The sequence below is a fragment of the Pan troglodytes genome, chromosome 13, assembly GCF_028858775.2.
Source record: "Pan troglodytes isolate AG18354 chromosome 13, NHGRI_mPanTro3-v2.0_pri, whole genome shotgun sequence".
Classification (NCBI taxonomy): domain Eukaryota; kingdom Metazoa; phylum Chordata; class Mammalia; order Primates; family Hominidae; genus Pan; species Pan troglodytes.
The window spans coordinates 49,933,963-49,946,979 of NC_072411.2; the positions used below are offsets into that span (position 1 = coordinate 49,933,963).

Sequence of the window (13,017 nt, forward strand, 5' to 3'; positions counted from 1 at the left end):
TTGTTTTCTACTTATTGCTGCTCATCTCAACCCTATTCATTGCATTCAGGGAATTTAAATCTACACTCTAAAAAACAGTGACAGTATTAATTTCTCAGCCTAGTTTGGGTTTCTGATGTTGAAATGTTTCACCCATGAGATACGAGCTTTTATCACTTAGCATGTGTGTATGTATTTATATGTATACATACACACACATACACAGTTTTGTATATAGTTTTCAGTTTTTGTATTCACAGAATGGAAATGCCATATTTCCTGTGAGCAAAAGCACTCTTTGACCAAATTGCCTCATTGACTTTATGTCCTCTTCAAGCTTTTCTAATAATTAAAAAAATAAAAAAAGATGCTTGCCTTAGGTTGCTCATTAAAAACCAAATTACAGCAATAGTCTCTAGTAGTCAATGTGATTGTTGTAAAATCAGTTGTTAATTTTTTTTTTTTCTAAAGAGATTTAGTAACAGGAATCCAGGAACATTTTTGGTTCTTAAGAATTATTAGATATAAATACGAATCTTGAAGTTGAATATAAATGACTAATATATTATTTTATTGCAGAATAAAAACACCTGTTGTAGGGTCAGTATAATATTGATTTTAATTATTTTTTCTCTGCTTATTTATAGGACTGATTGTGTAGAAAAAAAAGACAGCCCTGAAGTATATTTTTGTTGCTGTGAGGGCAATATGTGTAATGAAAAGTTTTCTTATTTTCCGGAGATGGAAGTCACACAGCGTAAGTTCACACGGAAAATACGTAGGTTTGCTCAACTGTAGATTGGAAACAAAATATATTTGTGTTGATGGAATAATTTGCCCCTACCTCTTCCCCAAAATTTGAGACTATGACAGATATTTATTATAGAATTTTGTAGACCAAATCTGAGTTATTTTTCCCCCCCTTTTCCACAGCCACTTCAAATCCAGTTACACCTAAGCCACCCTATTACAACATCCTGCTCTATTCCTTGGTGCCACTTATGTTAATTGCGGGGATTGTCATTTGTGCATTTTGGGTGTACAGGCATCACAAGATGGCCTACCCTCCTGTACTTGTTCCAACTCAAGTAAGTTATTGTCCTGTACTTTGTAGTGTTTTAAATTTTATATTTTTGAGAAATATTACTGTGGTGAAACCCACTAACTTATTACAGATTATTTTCCTTTGGAGTTAATTTTTGAATGTTTATTGTCATGAGAACTCTAGCTAACTTTGCAAACTTATTAATGTACCTACCGTGTCCTTAACTTTTCTCACTTTAGGGTTGAGGTCGAGTAGAATGAAGGGATATTCCCATTTCTATTCCTCTTTGGAGAGTTTTACTCTCATGCTAACACTAACCTGCTTTGCTTCTTGAGAAGTCATTTATGATGGAGAAGTGAAATCATAACCCTGTCTTTGCCCTCTGTCCCCTCCTCCATTTCTAGATTTCTGTGCCTTTTTCAAGACCACTTGGCAAAACATTTTATCCATGGGGATAGACTTAGGAAAGTAACCAAAAAAGTATAGAAAAGAGAAGTTTCATAAAGCCTTCAGGAAGATACCTCCATAAAGATGTTTTTGTAGGGAAGAGGAGCAGAAAAGTAACCTTTCTTACCATATGTTGTTCTTACCATATGTTGTTGGTAGATCAAGTATTTTTTTTGGTTGCCTCATATCAAGTGTGTACTGAAGACTGAAAACTTCTTTTAAGGCTCTTGATTGTCACACATCACACCCCAAATATTTCTGGAAATATAGGTTTGGAGAGTAATCAGATTAAATTCATTAAATTTTCTACATTCTCTTATCATGTAGACACTTTGTGCAGGTCTGGTATTTATAAGGACTTTTCATGGAAGTAGTTAGTATTGTACAGGTCTACGAAAACTGATAACTTTTGGTTTTACTTGCTTGAGACATCTCTGAATTCTAGGTTTTACGGTGTTTCTTTTAACTCTTAAGATCACATTACCTCAGCCTTCTGAATCTCTTGGTGTAACTTTGCTTCTTTAATACCAGAAGGATTAATGGTTAAAACTTGATAGAAAAAATGATAAAGTCCTATAATTTAATGACCAAAACAACTCCTTCCCTCTAAGATTTATTTATATAACACATTTATTTCTCAGCGCTTGCAGCAATCTGTTAGCATTAGATCATGGATTCCCATAATCTTTGTAAGATGTGTATATAGAGAAATAAACCCAAAGGTAAAATACCATGTTCGGTAATTAGGTAAACATTATTTTGTACACCTTGAGTATTTTAACTTTTAAACAGTAGTAACTAAGTTTGTGTTCATTAAGAATCATTTCTAAAAAGTGTTTTAAAATAAAAAGTTTTAGTACCTAGTCTATGTAGTTTACTCCAAATGGCCATAGGATACACTTTACCTTCTGTCAGTGATAACTTTTAAAAAATTTGTTTTAGTATCAAAATTTAGAAGAGAGAGTATTCAGTATTATAATAGTTTCCTCAATTTACCAGATCTGTGATATGCTAGGAACAAGCCGGGAACCACATTTATAAATAAATTTGTTAAGGTTTTTATAGGAGGAGTTTTAAAATGTAATCTTATAGATAACACTGATCCGTATACAGTATTGTTACAAAAATGTGCTTAAAGCTTTTCTTAAAGGGCTTTGTATCCTATGTATGTGGTCAGTTTTTTAAGAAAGACTAAATAATTTAAGGGTTTGGACTTTTAAAAAGGATTGATGTTATGCATAAATAAGAACCAGGGATTTTCTGTGAGTATCTGTACATCTCTGTGGGTTTTAGATATTTGTTATGGTTAAAGTTACTGTACACATTTATTTAGTACTTACATGCTCTGTCATGAGTTTATATGAATTTGTATGAATTTCTGAAAAATAAGGAAAAAATGTAAAGATTTTGTGATAAAGTCACCTGGTGTGATCAAGCTTTGGTATGAAAAATACAAGACAGGCCTGACTTTATGCTTTCCTTCTGTCATAAACTATGTTGTGGAAAAGGGGCATTGTCATCAGTGTGGAACTTCACTTTTGTCATCTCTCGCAGTCTCTGAAGCAGTATGGTTTCGTGCTTCAAATCTTGTTTTTGCTGAGAGGTTTATTCAAACTGTTCTGCAAGACCACTTCGTGGCCATCATGTAACAAAAGGCTTAGTTTTATCTTCTATTTCAAAATAATGATAATTACATCAAGCATTTATTGAACATTTTACAGTGTACTAGGGCACTGTTAAATTACATTATACATAAAGATATAAATTATATGGGAACATATAAAAAGCATAAAATTTTTTTTTCAATGATTTCCAAGTTGTGAGACTGATTATCATCTTTGGAATTTGTTAAAAAATACAAATTTTGGGACCACACTCCTGAAAGTATGGAATGGGGCATGGGATGTTATGTTTTTAATAAGCTTCCCAGGCGATTCTGGTGACCAGCCAGGTATGGAAAATACTAATTTACTTTCATCTCACAGAGTTGTTTATGTAGTAAAATCTCCATTTTATAGATAGAAAAATCTGACCCAAGGACTCTTTGACACTAAAGCTTTGTTCTTATTACTTACGCTGTTCTGCCTCTTTTTTCATAAAGCAAATGCCTTTTGTTTCATATAATTCAGTAAACGTTTCTGCCATCTCAAAATCATCCTGTAGGCTAATTTATTTTCCTTTTGGATATTGAATAATTTGTATGACTACTAAAATGAGGAATAACATCATCTTATGTAAACATTGTCTCACATAGGACAAAAAGAGAAGTAAAGAAGTCATAGATACATAGAAGGGCATATTCATGTGTTTTCCATTAAAAATTTCCAAAAATTCTAAAGTACATTTTGGAATAGGGTTGATGACCCCTTTTAGAATAGGGTTTATAAACATGTGATTGGGCTGTACATAAAAATTTCTGTGCTTGAGTTGATACTGCCAATTCCTATTAAGACTTTTTCGAAGGGTAGGAGAAGTAGGAGAGAGATATTTGAAGTCTTAAAGTGACTTCTGTATTTCACCCCATATTCACGTCCCCATATTTCAACTTTACACCAGTTAGGAAAAGATCTTACAGTCTTGCCGCGGATTTTTGGAACATTCTTCCTCTGGATTCTTTAAGTGCTTTTAGACAGTGCCATAACATTTGTCATTCTTTTTCTTAGGGAGACTTTTTCTCAAAGCTTTGGCTAAAGGATGGTTTGTGAATGAACTGGTCTGTTGTAAGACATTGTTCTCATTATTAGTAAGCTGGTTCTGGCAGTTAGGTGAGGGATTCTTTATCTCTATGACATCAAATTGTTTAGAATTTTTCCTGGTTGTGTTAGTATTTTGTTCTGAAGAAGTGATGTAGGGGTATAAGTACTTTAAAATCTGGTCTTTCATTATGGTTCCTAGTAACCAATACAAATACAAATTCTAGAATAAATTTAGCACAGTTGAAGGCATAGAAAAAAGCAGTTTTCTGGTCGTTTTTTTTTTTTTCATAAGTCCTATATTTCTGTCATTGTTTCATGGTATCACTTTATTCTTATTCATCCTGGATGAAAGCCTTGGAGACAACTATTCTTGGCTCTGTCATTTACCAAGTCCTGTTCATTCACCTTTTCATCCTGATAGATCCTATTGTAGTTCAGGACATTATTACTCCTAAGGCTAAGATTATTTCTATAATCTCAAAGTTGGCCTTCTTGCTTCCATTTCTCTCCCTTCATCTGTACTATTGCCAGAATAGCATTTTACATGTTGGATTATGTTACTTATGTGCTTAAAATATGTGTGGGCTCTCAGTGAGCCACAGCAAAGAATACAAAGTTGGAGCATGACATGTGGTCTTCCATACTCTCTTTGTCTTTTGGTACTTTCTTCCCATTACACCCCAAAACATCTGTCATATGCATCTAACATTGTATTAGTTGTAATCCTCCTTGAAAGATTTGAGAAAATAGTGCTTGGGTCATTCTTTCATTTGTCATTCAGATAAATAACCCCAGTTGAGAAGGGCTCATAATGTGTTTTATTCTCCCACTAGATTGTAAGCCTCTTGAAGATGAGATATGTATTGTAATTACTGCTGTGTCTTACACAGTATTTGTATGGAATAATCATTCAGTAAGTGCTGAATTGCTAAATTGAGTTTGTTGCATTTGGAATTATACTGAGATGATAATGAAGTATGTCCAGGGATTCCTTTAATAAACATTCAGGTGCTTTAGGGCTTTGCGTTGAGAGAAATCTTGAGGCCATGATTTTGTGGGGGGCTGTAAAATAAGTTGAAGTATTTCAGGCATTTATAAGAGAATGACATTATTCAGTTCTTTCTGTAATCACAGACTGAAGCATCCTATCTGTTTTCGTTACCCAGCTCACTTTTCTTTTGCCTGTGCTGAAACTATCTTCCCACATATAGGAAGATGCTTTTATAATATGCATTGAGTAAACCGAATGCAAACTGGTTTTTCTAGTGACAGTGAGTCATGAATATGAGGGAATTGATGGACTCTATTATTAAGAAGTCTTATTGTGGTTAGAGTTAATGCAGTTTCAGTAAAATGGCGCCGCTTTCATAACCATATGTGAGCTTGTTTCCTGCTTATAAGATCTATATTTGTGCTGATAAAATACCACTTGATAAGAAAATGAATTTTAAGGGTTAGAAATGACCTACCTTTAACAAGGCACGAAGTTAGCTTCTTGTTTACTTTTAAAGGCTATATAAGTAGCACTTCAGTATTGAAAATTAATTCTTTCTTAAATAACATCAGCCTGTTCAATCTTTATGATAGTTTGTCTAGGTGTGGGTCTGATAAGGACTAAAGCTTTGGGATACCTAAATTGGGCATACAAAATAATCCTTTTGACCTTAGCATTAAAGTGATAATAGGTTGTCATTTCATGCTATGTCAGATTGCTATTCACTGAGAAACCAAGCCATCTGTGAAAATGCTTTGTAGGATTTTCTTCTTGAACATGAGTTTATGTATTTAAAATTAATAAGAATCTGAAAGGGTAGGAAAACATTTTTCAGCCAAGTTAATTTAGAAGAGTATACTGCTTCCTTATTGGGGGAGGGTGCAGGAGAAATTTACTAAATTTATTGAGTATTTAATATGCTAATAACAAGTTATACTTACAAAATATTACATTCATAGAAACATGTCTTGAAATAGGTTGACTACTGGTTGGAGTTTATGAACACATCTCTTTCTCTTCTGCTTTTTCTCTCTTCATTTAAAATTCTCTTCTAATTAAAAAGTTAATTATAAATACATGCTTGTGGTATCAAGACAAACTGTACAGAAAGACGTATGAAAAAATAGAATCATTTTCTCCTCTTTTCCCTTTCTCTGTCACTTTCCTGAAATAATCAATTTTAACAGATTGGTGTGTATCCCTTGGCACCTTTCTTTAGCCTTATTTTTTTTGAGTATATATGTTTTCTTTTTTATAAACTATAAACTATTCCACAACTGGCTTATTTTAATTTAACAGTATATGGACAGCTTTTCAGATTGATATTTTTAATCTTTTGTTTTATTAAATTATGTGTTAAGTGAAATGTAATAGAGTTTTATTGTATGCTTATGAAATAGCAAAATTTGATTTTTTGGTAAAAATTTTGTATATTTAAGGTGTACAATGTGATTTTTTTTTTAAGCTTAGAGTTTGTATTAGGTTTCTGCAAAGACAGAACTCACATCTCACAAATATTTGCAACTGTATTGTTTTAGTATGTTTGAAATATGACAGAATGCTGTTGTCTTAGGCGTGAGCATTCTTTTGTGTGTGTGTGTGGGTGTGTGTATGTGTATGTCTAAGAAATAGTATAGGGCTACTATAGATGTTGTTCTGTGTCCTACCTTGGTGTGTGATTATTTTTGTATTGGTAACCTAAATTACAACTTACTTTAAATATATACTTCTAATTGTGGGGAGAAGTGTCATAAGTTATCTCGACATGCAGCTTGACAAAAAAAATTACTCTCATCAGGCATATATAATTTATTCCACTTACAAATGCTCAGACAAGGCCAGTTGGAGATTGTCTAAAATTCTGTGTCCAAAAGCAAAAAGGGAGGAAGGGGAGAAAGTAGAAAATTTAAACCTTTATCAATAGCTTAAAATAAGGTAAAGTTGCACATTAAAATTAATTAGTGCACCTTATTTCTAAAAGTGACTTCTGTTTAAATTTGGAAATCTTGAGTTCAGGTTTTCTTTGGCTTGTACAGGGTCTCGTCTGTCAGTTGATTGGTGCATATGGACCAGAGTATATAATTTATCCTCCTTCTCTGGCAAGGAGATGTGTATTTAGGAGGAAGTGAGTTTGTTTTTTTCCTGTGTTCTTCATTTCCTGGACCTCATCCTAGACCTTGTTCTTTCATTCCTAGTTACTTCATTGCTGTCAAATCTTTTTTTTTTTAATTAAGATAATAGAAATGAAAAACGTCCCATTGTTAGCTAAAGCTGCTTGTAGCACATGAGCTAGGAATTGTTCAGGGTTTTCATTTTTGCTTAACTGCACACTCAATGCTTGATTGCCTATGATGTGCCAGGCACCATGCTGTGTGTATGGTAAAAGTGGCACGAGGACAGTACTTGCTTCCCCTTCTGGGGCCTACAGTTAATATGTAGGTGAAGTAACACAGGATGATTGTTTGACTGTAGCCTGGAAATGAAGGGTAAAGAGTGTAAGAAGTGAGTTGCTTCAACAATTTTAGGCAAAGACTGGAGGAAGGGAGGAAAAATGTCTATTTCCAGATCTGTACTGATTGGGAGAGGAGCCACATGTGGGTGCCTAGCTAATGCTAAGTGCTCAGTAAGTATTCACTGTTATTGGTGTTAGAGTAACAACTTCAAAATTGAACTCAAACAGAATCATTTTTACTGAAATTATTGTTGATATATGTTAATACTTTGAAATTAACTTGGTGTAATAAAAGATTCATTTTGAGTATTATATCAGGCACTATACAGATCACTTTACACATATTAACTCATTTAATTTGTTAGTACCATGGGGTTCTGTCCTGTTTATCAAGTCCATTTTATTTGTTTATTTTTTTATTTTTTTACTTTAAATTCTGGGATACATGTGCAGAACATGCAGGTTTGTTACATAGGTATATCTGTGCCATGGTGGTATGCTGCACCTATCAACCCGTCAGCTAGGTTTTAAGCCCCACATGCATTAACTATTTGTCCTGATGCTCCCCTTCCCTTGTTCCCCTGCCCCTTGACAGGCCCCAGTGTATGTTGTTCCCCTCCCTGTGTCCATGTGTTCTCATTGTTCTACTCCCACTTATGAGTGAGAACATGTGGTGTTTGGGTTTCTGTTCCTGGGTTAGTTTGCTGAGGATTATGGCTTCCAGCTTCATCCATGTCCCTGCAAAGGACATGATCTCATTCCTTTTTATGGCTGCATAGTATTCCATGGTATACATGTACCACATTTTCTTTATCCAGTCTATCATTGATGGGCATTTGGGTTGGTTCCATGTCTTTGCTGTTGTGAATAGTGCTGCAGTAAATATACGTGTGCATGTGTCTTTATAATAGAATGATTTATATTCCTTTGGGTATATACCCAGTAATGGGATTGCTGGATCAAATGGTATTTCTGGTTCTAGATCCTTGAGGAATCACCACACTGTCTTCTACTATGGTTGAACTAATTTACATTCCCACCAACAATGTGAAAGTGTTCCCATTTCTCCACAGCCTCGCCAGCACCTGTTGTTTCTTGACTTTTTAATAATCAGCCATTCTGACTGTTGTGAGATGCTATCTCATTGTAGTTTTGAAGTCCGTTTTATAGATAAGAAAATTGAGGCATTCATAGATGAAGTGACTTGGCTTAGAGTCACCCTAGTGGGTGGCAAAGCCTGGGCATTTATATCCAATGATTACTCCCCATTGATTGAATGGCTTATTTCAATAAATAATTAAGTGGAGTCCATAAAAAAACCAAAGCAGGGGCTGGGTGTGGTGGCTCAGACCTGTAATCCCAGCACTTTAGGAGGCCGAGGTGGGTGGATCACCTAAGGTCAGGAGTTTGAGACCAGCCTGGCCAACATGGGAAAACAACATGGGGAAACCCCGTCTCTACTAAAAATACAAAAATTAGCCAGGCATGGTGGTGCACACCTGTAATCCCAGCTACTTCGGAGGCTGAGGTGGGAGAATTGCTTGAACCTGGGAGGCGGAGCTTGCAGTGAGCTGAGACCATGCCGCTGCACTCTAGCCTGGGTGACAGAGCAAGACTCTGTTTCAAAAAAAAAAAAAAAAGAAAAAAGAAAAAAAAAAACAAAGTAGGATAAAGAGATCAAAGTATATAAACTACATTTAAAATAGTTTTCATAGGACTATATGTGGCCTTGTAGATAACCATTTTACCATCTCACAATTTATTCATGTGTAACATGGTTTCTTTTCTGTTTTTTTCAGCTACACTTGCAGAATACAGATATGAAAATAAATCAAAATAAACTTCTGTAGCCAGTCATAAAACCTGATTCTTTTAAGCAGCAACCCCAAAAGGAGAATGGGCATACCTACGTTTTTTTCAGACTTTTAACTCCAGTGCTGGCTACCTTGAGGTGCTCTGCTTCTTAGGGAACATATCCAGAATCTTCATTTCACCTGCCTTGGCCTTTCTTTGCTTTCCTTTCAAGAGGAGTAAGATGAGAGAAACTGTAGGAAGTAGGAATTATCACAGAGGAATTTTGACGATCTAATTGGCTGGAATCATTGCTATGCAATTGACATGTCAATACTGTTGAATCTCTTAATGTATGTCTTGCTTTCCTTAGTTCAGAAACATTGTCCTCGCATATACTGTATTATTTATAAATTCTGTTTCTATTCTGCTTGGCAGGATAGTCTTTTTAAAATTTAAAATGGTAAAATTTCTTAGAATGTAAAATAATTAGTTGATATTAAGAGGAAACAAATTCAGAATTTGTCAGTTTTCATATAGTTTGGATAGGAAGACCTTAATTCGTCTTGGTAGTCCTAAAAAGTTGTTGAGTGAGGTATCTCCACTCCCAGAAAAAAATCAGTCTCTCTCTCTCTAGATACAGAGATACAGATATTTCTTGGAATGGTTTGAATAGTAAATAAAAGAAATCTTATAACACATATCATATATACATATTTATAGTATATAAACAAAAATCTCTATTTTCTGGAAAGATTTTTTGTATTCCAGATCTGTGTATGTGTTTACTAAATATCTCCATTTATATGTCTCCAAGCACTTACCATTCACAGGTAGTGATTGTCTCTCACAAACCTGGTTCTCAGTAAATGGAACCACTGTCCATTTGGTTGCATAAGCCAGGAAACTAGGATGTCTCAACTCTGTTTTTCACCTTAACTGCTTCCCCCTAGTACTTACTCCATTTCTCAAGGGTGTTCTCCACAGGGAAATCTTCTCAGACTTTACCTGTCGTTATAAGTCAGGTTTCTCTTTACAGATGTTGAAGGTACTGAATTCCTTTTTATTAGTGTGAAATGTTGATTAGTCCTTCTGTCCTGCACTGCTGCAAGCTTCATGAGAGCCTGGCTAGTCAGTGCCTGGCACAGACTAGTTACTCAGTAAAATTTGTTGGATGAATGAATGAATGAATGAATGAACTATTCTTCATTCTTTTCTGATATTTGGCAGTAGTTTTTTTTCCACCTCAGGGAGAAGCAACAAGTCTTTTTCTCACCTACAAACCTAATAGCTTGATATTAATGTGCAGATTCGATTTTCACCGTTACCTACAGTTATAGTGTATAATAGTCAAGCTACATTTTCTATTTTGTGAATCCAGAGTTTTGTTTGCTTTTTGCTTAGTTGTATATTTTAGTGCATTTTATTTTACTTTATTTTTATTTTTGGAGATGAGGTATCGCTCTGTCACCCAGGCGGAAATGCAGTGGCATGATCACAGCCCACTGCAGCCTCAACCTCCCAGGCTCAAGATGTCTTCCCTCCTCAGACATCCGAGTAGCTGGGACCACAGGCATATGCAACCACACCCAGCTAATTTTTAAAAAATTTTTTTGTAGAGAAGGGATCTCCCTATGTTGCCTAGGCTGGTCTCAAACTCCTGAGCTCAAAGATCCTCCTGCCTTGGCCTCCCAAAATGCAGAAATTATAGGTATGAGCTATCACACCTGGCCATTTAAAAAAATTTTGCTTTACCCCTCTTATTTTGTCATGTAGTTTATACATTGAGGACTGTTGCTGGTGTCTCTTGTTTGTTTATTCTAATCCTCATTTATTGAGAAGTGTATTAAGCAAACATGTGGTTATTTTGTATTTATTCATGTACTTAAGTGAATGTATTTTTTTATTCCGTTTTTACCCTTCATATTTTGTTGCATAGTTGATATTTTGAGGCTTGTTCTTGGTGTCAGTTTGGGTTATTTTATAGCTTATCCTAATGTTCATTTCTTGGGAAATGTATTGGGCAGAGACATACTTTTTGGTAAGATGTATGGATAGCACCTACTTGCACAGTGCTAGTATAGTGTCATCTTTATAGTGTCATCTTTATCTCTGAAAACACCTGTATTTAAACAAGATCTGAGAGATCCTTGAGCCTTTGGAAACCATAGTCTAGTTATTCAGTTGGCATGTATTTCTTTCAAGGGATTAATTTTACTCTGGAGTACTGGATAAGATGTTTTGATAGTAGGATTATCTCAGCCTTTTGAATGAATTATAAATACTCTCGAATCATTATCACAGGAATAAAATCTAGAAGGAAGAAAACTAGTTAAGCAACTGGTACAGATAAATGAGTTGTCCGTTCTGTTTTGTCAGTGCTATTGTTCTCTATAGAAATATTGGAAGCTGGGGAACATAACCATCATCCATTGGAGGAATTCTCAGCCTTCCCTACCACTGGTGATCATATTTCTTTTAATTTTAAATTTAGACCCTTACCTATTTTGGGATGACTGGAAAAATGAAAATCCTGTTCTCTATCAGTGTCTGAGTGTCTTTAGAATGTGAGATGTGTGATTACTTGTTCCCAGGGCCACCTCTGCTTAACTGCTTCACCTTGATGTGCTGGGCAAGTAGGTTTGATAATATTCTGTCACTATGTTTTACTTAATTCTGATGATCTTGTTTTCCTGTCTTAGTTTCTTGCCATGGTGTATTATGGTGCACGCACATAGCCACCAGAAACATTTTTCTGTCTCACCATTATGATTCTGTCTTCCATGAAAGGGAAGTGAGGCAGTTCAGGAAATAGGAAATTCTAGAGGTTCTTAAGACAACTATCAGAAAGTCTGAGAAACTGATTTCTAGCTATATATAAATTTGTTAGGGCTGCTAGCTCATTTTTGCTAAAGGCAATACTGCCCTCTAGTGTCGAGAAGGCAATTCCAATTTGTAAATTCCTTGTTTTATAATTTAGACTCTAGAGGCTCTTAGAAAAATAAATAATCATTATTTAAGACTTGATTTAGTTTGTTTGCAGGCATGAAGTCATTGGATCAGTTAACTTGGGATTAAACTGGTGTCAAGAATTTGTTTACCACCTATCTCTCATATCTAAGGAGTTCTTTTTGATATTACTTTCCTCTGTTTATAAGGAAAGTGTTCCCTATCTTTATTTAAACAATGTAAAACTTTGGATCATTGCCAACTTTTAAAATACTAAACCATTATTCTCTTTCCTTCACTTTTGTAACTGATGTGTCATTTTTCATTTCATTCTGGATATGAATCGTAATTTCTTTTGCCTGTGTTTTTTCTTCACAAGCACGCCTTTCATATAATGATAGAGGTAAGATGCATTGATGTTTGTTTTATGGTTGTGGAACTTTCTGTGGATGCATACTAAACATTTTGTTCTTAGATTTTTGTTGTTGTTACTGCTTTACTGTGCATCCTCTATAATTTATATATTTATGTCATAAAGGGTTCTCCCTCACCCAGCTTTTATAATTAAAACGTGATTGATTTGACTTAGGAATGGCTTTTAGTTTTAAGAGACTGAGAGTATTTATATTTATTTAAGGTAGGATGTAGAAAAAACCATTTTACT

At 34.7% G+C, this 13,017-nt stretch overlaps 1 protein-coding gene and 1 long non-coding RNA gene across 8 annotated transcripts in view; one reads left to right on the forward strand and one right to left on the reverse strand.

Annotated features, from left to right (window-relative positions):
* LOC107973788 (uncharacterized) overlaps positions 1–4,207 on the reverse strand; it is a 44,791-nt gene extending 40,584 nt beyond the window's left edge. For both annotated transcript variants that reach the window (XR_001716226.4, XR_001716227.4), the window contains exons 1-2: positions 4,045–4,207; positions 1,615–1,729 (exon numbers count right to left, since the gene is read on the reverse strand). This is a non-coding gene — a long non-coding RNA (uncharacterized LOC107973788). The remainder of the gene's footprint in view (positions 1–1,614; positions 1,730–4,044) is intronic.
* Positions 1–13,017, forward strand: part of ACVR2A (activin A receptor type 2A) — an 86,759-nt gene that overhangs the window by 54,763 nt on the left and 18,979 nt on the right. For 3 of the 6 annotated variants that reach the window (XM_063790491.1, XM_054679023.2, XM_054679024.2), the window contains 2 exons: positions 627–736; positions 913–1,067. In XM_063790491.1, the coding sequence (XP_063646561.1) occupies positions 627–736; positions 913–1,067 (265 nt within the window). Of the gene's footprint in view, positions 1–626; positions 737–912; positions 1,068–9,410; positions 9,758–12,732; positions 12,757–13,017 lie in introns of those variants that run through there. The other 3 variants (XM_009443438.5, XM_024354844.3, XM_063790492.1) reach the window with 2 other exon arrangements.